Genomic DNA, 7,169 nt, shown 5'->3' on the forward strand with positions numbered 1-7,169 from the left:
ATGGGCAAAAGATGCCGTCTCTCCGGGACTTAGTTTCCTTACCTAGAACGGAAGGGCCGGCGCAAATCTTCCGATTCCGTGGGTCTCAATTAATATTTGCACACAGAACTTACAAAAGGCACATGCGTTGCTAATATATGCACCATTTATGGCCAAACTCTCTCTGAGCTTTATTATTTCCCTCTTTATGGCATGACCTGACTCTGACCTTTGGAAATTAAAATATTAAATAAAAGAGTCATTTCTGTATGTTTCATGATTTATTTGCTGGAGGGGGATTTGCTTGGGAGAGGGTGTTTTCTTTCCAAGCCCAGCAGATGGGCCGTGCAGATGGGCTCCCGGGGCCTCTCTGGATGGGGGGTGGGGGGATCCGAGTTCCATCCAGCTTCTCCCCCAGGTGACCTGTCACTTGGCTGCTAGAGAAAAGCAAAGGAAATTTGCAGCTCAGAAGTGTCATCAGGTCCATCTGTGAAACCGCCTTCTAAACCTGCCTGCAGGTCTGAGGAAGGAGGGGAGGTCTGGCCAGACTCTCCCTCTAGCTTTCTCCATAGCCTGGGGCTAGTAATTTAACCTCTCAGTTCCTCCGCCCCAAACGTTTTCCCCTGGCCTTTCTCTTCTCCTGGGGACTAGGAGAAGAAATTGGGGGCTGTTTGTCACATAGGACCTAGCTTTGCACAAGTAACTCAGGCCGACCTTGACCCGGGGAAGGCCAAATGGGGCTCAGGACTTTGATTTGCAGAATGGATGGGGGGAAAAAAATGCAGGCTTTTGTGGCATACTATGCCAGGGTTTCCATTAGAGTCACCAACCAGCCTCAGTGGCGTTTGGGGAGGGAAGGAACAGATCTGTGCAGGGGGAGGGGTTGGGGTTGCTGTCATTTGTGGTCCTCTGCCAGAAAGGCGTTAGGGAAAGGGGTCTGAGCCCTGGAGGCAGGGCCTGCAGACGCCCCTGGCTGGGGAATTGGGCCTCCCCAACCACCGGCAGCCAGCCGAGGCCCGCCCCCTCGCCCCCTCCCCGTACCCCCACCAAATCTGTGATTAGGCTCCCCTCGGAGATGGGGTGGGGTGTGGGAGCTTGCGGTAGAAGGCAGCTTCAGGTTCTCAAGAGCAAAGCAGAAAAACAAATCACAGCCCCCAAACCCTGCTTGGCTACGCTGCAGGAATATGAACCCAGAGGCGCCCTGGCTCCGCTTACCGTTCTGGCTGGACAGCAGCACCTCAGGCATCAGACCTTTCAGGGTGGCCTGGTCCTTTTCCAGCTGCCTGGAGTTCATCCTCATGCCAATTTCCACGGGAGCAGTCAGCTGTGAAATAAGGCAGAGTTAACAGAAGGCAGAGTGCGCCGTTGACCCCTGGGTGCCCTACAGGTGGTTGGAGGGACCGCTGGGGAGCCGTGCCACTCTTCCAGATCCTCTGGGGTCCTCTGGGAACTCTGGCCCCTCTCCCCAGTTCTCACCTGGGGGCTGGATCCTGGAAGTTGCTGAGACCAGCAGGGAGGGAGGAGGATCAACCAGCCTCACCCCGGTGGGGGAAGCTGGGATCAGAGGAGGAAAGTCCCCTCCCCTTCTCCTGAATGATAATAGCTAACACGTGGGAGTGTACCAGGTGCCAGGTGTCACTCTAAATGCTTTCCGTAGGTTAAGCCTCTCAATGACCCTATGATGTAGAGACACTAATGGGGATTAATATCCCCATTTTGCAGATGAGGCAACTGAGGACAAAGAGGTCAGGTAACTTGCTCAAGGCCACACAGGTACTAAATAGCAGAGGGAGAAGTACACCCAGAGGGCCTGGCTCCAGGGTCCGTTCCCGGGACCCCCAGGCTACGCTTTCTCTAGCACCTTGGGGACACAGGTAAGACCATGGAGGAGCTGTCTGGAGGCTCTCCACCAAGAGAGGTTGTTGGGGCAGAGCAAGGGGCTCCAACCGATCTCCCCCCCTCAGAGCTTCCTGGTTCAATGGTCTTGCCGCACAAGCCAAGACCCCCTAACTCTCCAGAGACCCACGATGGAGGAGTCCCAGGCCTGCTCCCCCACCTCCCACCCGACACACCGCGGGTGGGAAATGGACTCAGGAGGCCTGAAGGACAACCTTTGGGGCGGCTCTGCAGGCTGGCGGTTCCAGCCCTGCCTGTGCTGTTCCCTTGCTGTGGGAATGGTTTCCTTACTTTTAAAATGAAGAGGCTGGAGTGGATGACCCAGAAAGGACCTCCTGGCCTGCATGTCATGGTTCTAAGGATAAGGAGAGGGGACAAGAGGTACCCACCCCAAGCCTCCTGAGATGTTACATTGGATATAACCTGTACTGTGGGAACCTCGGGGTCAGTGCCATAAACTCTGTCTCAGGTGCATTTTGAGGGCAGTTCTGAGCGAGCTCCGCCTTTGCCAGGCGGAGGACTCACTCCCAGCTCCCTCCTCTAGAGCCCAGGGAGCATTCGGGAAGGAAAAGAGTGCCCCCCGCTTCCTCCGCTGCAGTGACAGCACCGAGGTCACTCTCTGTGCCACATGTGTGACCTCACTGTCTGTGGACAGCATGCTGTGGGGACCCAAGGGGGTGCAAAGATCACTGGCCAGTGTTCACTGGGAGGCAGGAGGTGTGGAGTCCAGCTCTGTTCTGCCTTGACCACTGCGTGACCGTGGCAAGGCCCCCACTCTCTCTAGATATCAGTCTGCCAGTCTGCCCCACCCCCTTCCAGACCCCTTTACAGGAAAGTGTTCCACACTCAGTCCTGGGACTTCTTCTTTCTCCATCCACCCGCCCCGCCCCGCCAAGGATCTCGCCTTGTCCTGGCCTGAAATTTTATATAGTCGCTGATGACTCCCACATTTATGTCTCCAGCCCCAACTTTTCCTAAAGTCCAGACTTGCATATCTACCTGCCGGTGCAACATCTCCACCTGAGTGCCCAACAGGCATCTCACAGTTCACAGGTCCAGTCTGACCTCCTGATCTTCTTCCTGCCAACCTGAGCCAACCACAGGCTTCACCGGCTCAGTGAGTGGCAAATCCTTCCTTCTAGGTGTTCCAGCCACAAACCTTGAAGTCAGTTTTTACTTTTCTCTTTTTTCACATCCTATATCCATTCTTTCAGCAAATCCTGTGGGCTTGTACCTCCAAAATATTTCCAGAATCTGACCACTTTGCTCTGCCTCCCCCATGACCACCCTGGGCTGAAGCGCGCGCTCTCTCTCTCTCTCCTTCCCCCTCTCCTCTCCCTTCCTCCCTCTCCCCCTCTCCTCTGGGCCCACTCCTGCCTCAGGGCCTTTGCACTGGCTGTTTCTTCTGCCTGGAAAGCGCTTCCCTCAGATATCCTTATGGTTCACTCCCTCCCTCTCTTCAGGTCTTTGCACAAACACCAATCTACTCATGACACCTGCTCTGATCACCCTATTTAAAATTACCACCCACCCCATCTCCTTTCCCTGTTTTATTTTCCTCCACATCACCTATCCCCACGTGACCTACTGTAAAGTTTGCTTATTTACCCTGCTTGCAGTCTGTTGCTGATGCTTCCAGTACCTTGTTTCTGTTCTCCCCGGGAGTGTGAGCTCCATGAGGGCAGAGGATTTATCTGTTTTGTCACTCTATCCCCAGTGCCCAGAAGCGTGCCTTGCACGTAACGGAGGCTTAGTAAGTGTTCTCCGTCTGAATAAATGAGTCTGTGAAATTGAAGAGTCCTACTAGACAAATTCAAGGCTCTCTCCAGCCCTGACAATCTGTGCATCCTCACTGGGCGCTCAAGGCCCTGGACCCTGGGTCCTGACGCAGTAGCTGTCTCCCGGCTCCAGTCTAGGGCAGGAAACGGCACCCCCGTCGTCTCTCCCTGAGGACCACAGCTGCCTTCTGACCAGCATCCTGCCTCCACTCCTGCCGCCTCCGTTCTTTCTGAGTCGGAGCAGATGACCTCCCTGCTCTGAACCCCCGATAGCCTCCCAGGTATCTTGCCTGGCCCACCAGGCCCTGCTGGCCTCCTGCCCTCTCTCAGCACCCGCTGGGCCTCGAGGGCCTCCGACCCACCGGGGGCTTCCTGAGCCGGGCCTTTGCACTCCCTGCTCCTCCTTCTGGGATGTTCCTTCTCAGCTCTTTGCATGGGTGGCTCCTCCTGATGCTTCAGGTTTCACATCAAATGTCACCTCCTCTGAGAGGCCTTCCCTCCGCTCCCCCAGCCAAAGCAGTGTCCCCAGCCGCACCGTCACTCTCTGCTCTGCCTCCTTATTTGGGGCCTAAAGTGGTTTATTGTCTCATCTTCGGTATCTGTTTCTCCCTCCTAGGATAGAGCTTGTTGCCTCAGTGTCTGGTTCACAGAACATTCTGTGGTGGCCGGGGACCATCCCCCTACTGGGTTTCTCTGCATTGCCCCCCTGTCTGCTCGCCTTGGTAACTTCCTTTACTTCTTCCTCCGAGGGTTCTGCGGAGTCCAGAGGGCCCACCTCCTCGGACCTCTGCTGTACACTCAGGGATTTCTTTTGCCCTTCGTACCGCTCCTTTTCCTAGGGGTTGAGCACAAAACTGTACAAAACTCACTCTCCCTCAACCATCCATACGGCCCCTTGGAGTCTCTACCCAGAGTGCTAAGTGGCCTGAGCTCCCGCTCAGGCCGAAAGAACCCCTTTTCCCAGCACCTTTCATAGGGTGTCTCAGACACCCAGTGGCTTGACAATGGCCCTCGATTTGCCTGGCAACAAGTCAACCAGAAGAGGAATCCGTTCCTTTGTAGTTCAAATATTACACCCAGGTTGTTACTGTTAATTAAGTTAAAATGCTGAAAATAATGGCCGCCCTTCCTGCGTATTAAGTGTGAAAATGTGTTTTTCTTAGCAAAGAGCCTATAAAAAAGATGGTGAGGGCGCCATGGGGTGGCCCCGAAACTGGAGCCCCTGGGAGGTGATTTATGAGGCAAGACAGGGAGATGAATTATGGAGGAAGGAGTTTGCAGCTTCTTCATAAAAATGCCGGTGCCTGGCAATGATGAGGAGGAAAACCACAGAGCAGATTAACGCCAGGCGTCCTTTGGTTGCCACTTTGCCAGCTCGTGTAACACTGAGTTTGATTCTTTCTGTCCAGCCCCACATCTTGCCGGGCATCCTGCTTGCTAGGTCCCTGAGCATTGAGATCAGATACACCCCCATTCCGTTGGTTCCTCTGAGGACACTCTGGGGGTTCAGCTCTGGGCCTGCCCTGGGACATGGTGATTCTGGAACAGCTGGTCATCTTTCCTGCAGAGGGAGCCAAGTGGTGGACGAAGGTAGGTTTAGGGGATCCTCTGTATCTCCTCCATCACTTTGCATGTCCACCCCTGAAGAAGGGGAGCTGGGTCCAGCCTGGCCTCTGTAAAGGATGCTGTTCACTGGGTGTGTGGAAACCTACCCTGGGACAGAGTGCGTTGCTACAGAGGCTGTGCCTCAGGGCCACGCGACCTCCCAGAGAACTGACTCAGTCATGGATCCGCATTGGAGCCCTGGTCTCAGACTCGTGGGACATGAACGTCCATTACTTCATCCCATTTAAAGAGAAACAGGGAATTCCCTGGTGGTCCAGTGGTTAGGACTCTGCACTCTCACTGCTGAGGGCCCGGGTTCGATCCCTGGTTGGGGACCTAAAATCCCACAAGCCGTGTAGTGCGGCCAAAAAAAGAAAGAGAGAAACAAAGGTGGCGAGACACTCAGAACCCCTTGATGTGTAAAGTAAAAGGTCCAGGGAGGCAGGTCCAGCAGCCCAGTTTTCCTTAGGCTCTGCTGCCTGAGTTCCATTAAGCCTGCCCTGTTTTCTTCTGGGCTCTAAAGAGAAGGAGGCTTTGGCCACCACTCCCCGGAAAGGCACCTTCTTTCCCACTCGGACATTTGCGCCCACCTGTCCCCCATCCTTCTCTCTCGTGGCCCTCAGCTCAGGTTCCCCTCTTCCGCACCAGCCCACCATCTTTTCTCCTGCCGTGAACTCAGCGCATACCAGCAGCATTACTTACTGGACAATTAATCACATCCTGCCTTGTGACATCTCCCTTTTGTTTGCTGTTATTAGTGAATCTTTCATATGTTTGTGTCTTGGCTCCCGAGCCAGCTCCCTGAAGACAGGAGGTTCTGAGATTTCCTTGCGTGTCTGGCCTCTCACCCGGGGTGCCTTTGTGCTGCAGAGATGCTCCACAAATATTTATTGGCTTGTTAATTGAAAACTTCCCCTGAAGGATGGGCAGGGGTGGGAAAAGATGTCGCCCGTGGGAGCCACTGATACCTTTGTGGCACTAGTGAAAGAGTGGAAGTGGCCGGGGGTATGGCTGGGGTCTGGGGTTATCTGGGGTCCTGGTTTTTCATATTCACCTCAGTGTCCCTGGCATAGCTGATTAAACGTGGGTTTACTGAAGGGACACTTATGCCTCAGAGAAACTAATGTGACTTCAGTGCTGAGCAGGGCTGTGGGTCAACTCGGCCACACTGGGAAGGCGGGCAGCCTGGGAATATCTTACCTGCATCCTCTGGACTTCGCCGTAGGTGAAGATGGGAATGTAGGCTTCTGTCTGGGAAGCCAGCATGGTGGCTGCATGCACCACCAGCAGAAAGGCCACGGCCTTGCAGGACAGCATCCTGGAGCTGGACGAAAACAGGGAGCTCCTGTCACCAATGTAGGGTACAGGGACAGGCTGCTGCGTCGGAGGCAGGAGCCCTCAGCTCTGGTCCGTGGCCCACCTGGAGCTGTGTGATCTGGAGCAAGCCACTTACCCTGTCTGGACTTGGGTCTGGTGTGGGGCTGTACCAGAGGAACTCAGAGCCCCCTCTCTGCCCTAAGCACCCAGGAGAGGCTGCCCTGCCCCCTGCACACACCGGGGAAGAATCATTCCACTTGGCCCTTCCCTTTGTTACTGACGAGGTCTCCTGGGGTCAGCTGGGCTAATGAAGCAGGAGGGACCCCATGTTGCAGATTAAAAAACTCTTAGATTGTCAGCAGAACCAAGCCCCAAGATCCAGAGAACCCTGCCTGCTCCCTGAGCCGATTAGGATGATAAAAGGGATGGACCCAGGCCCAGCTGATTCCAGCTCTGCCTGGGAGCACTGGGCCAAGACCCCAGGTCTAGAGAGGAAGGGCGGAGACCCTCTGCCCTTGCGGAGGCAGAGCCAGATTGGAAGACTTCAGCTCGAAGCAGCATCTAAGAGCAGAGCAGGGATCCCATCCCTCTGGG

The 7,169-nt window shown here is 55.0% G+C and overlaps 1 protein-coding gene across 1 annotated transcript; it reads right to left on the reverse strand.

The window, feature by feature from the left end:
* Window positions 1–874: 874 nt before the first annotated feature.
* On the reverse strand, window positions 875–6,575 carry MLN (motilin). Its single transcript, XM_004267808.1, has 4 exons — window positions 6,459–6,575; window positions 4,372–4,488; window positions 1,195–1,303; window positions 875–888 (listed from the first exon to the last, which is right to left on the reverse strand). The coding sequence occupies exons 1-4, from the start codon at window positions 6,573–6,575 to the stop codon at window positions 875–877; spliced, it is 357 nt and encodes a 118-aa protein (XP_004267856.1).
* Between the last annotated feature and the right edge of the window lie 594 nt (window positions 6,576–7,169).

This window comes from Orcinus orca, chromosome 10 (assembly GCF_937001465.1).
Source record: "Orcinus orca chromosome 10, mOrcOrc1.1, whole genome shotgun sequence".
NCBI lineage: Eukaryota > Metazoa > Chordata > Mammalia > Artiodactyla > Delphinidae > Orcinus > Orcinus orca.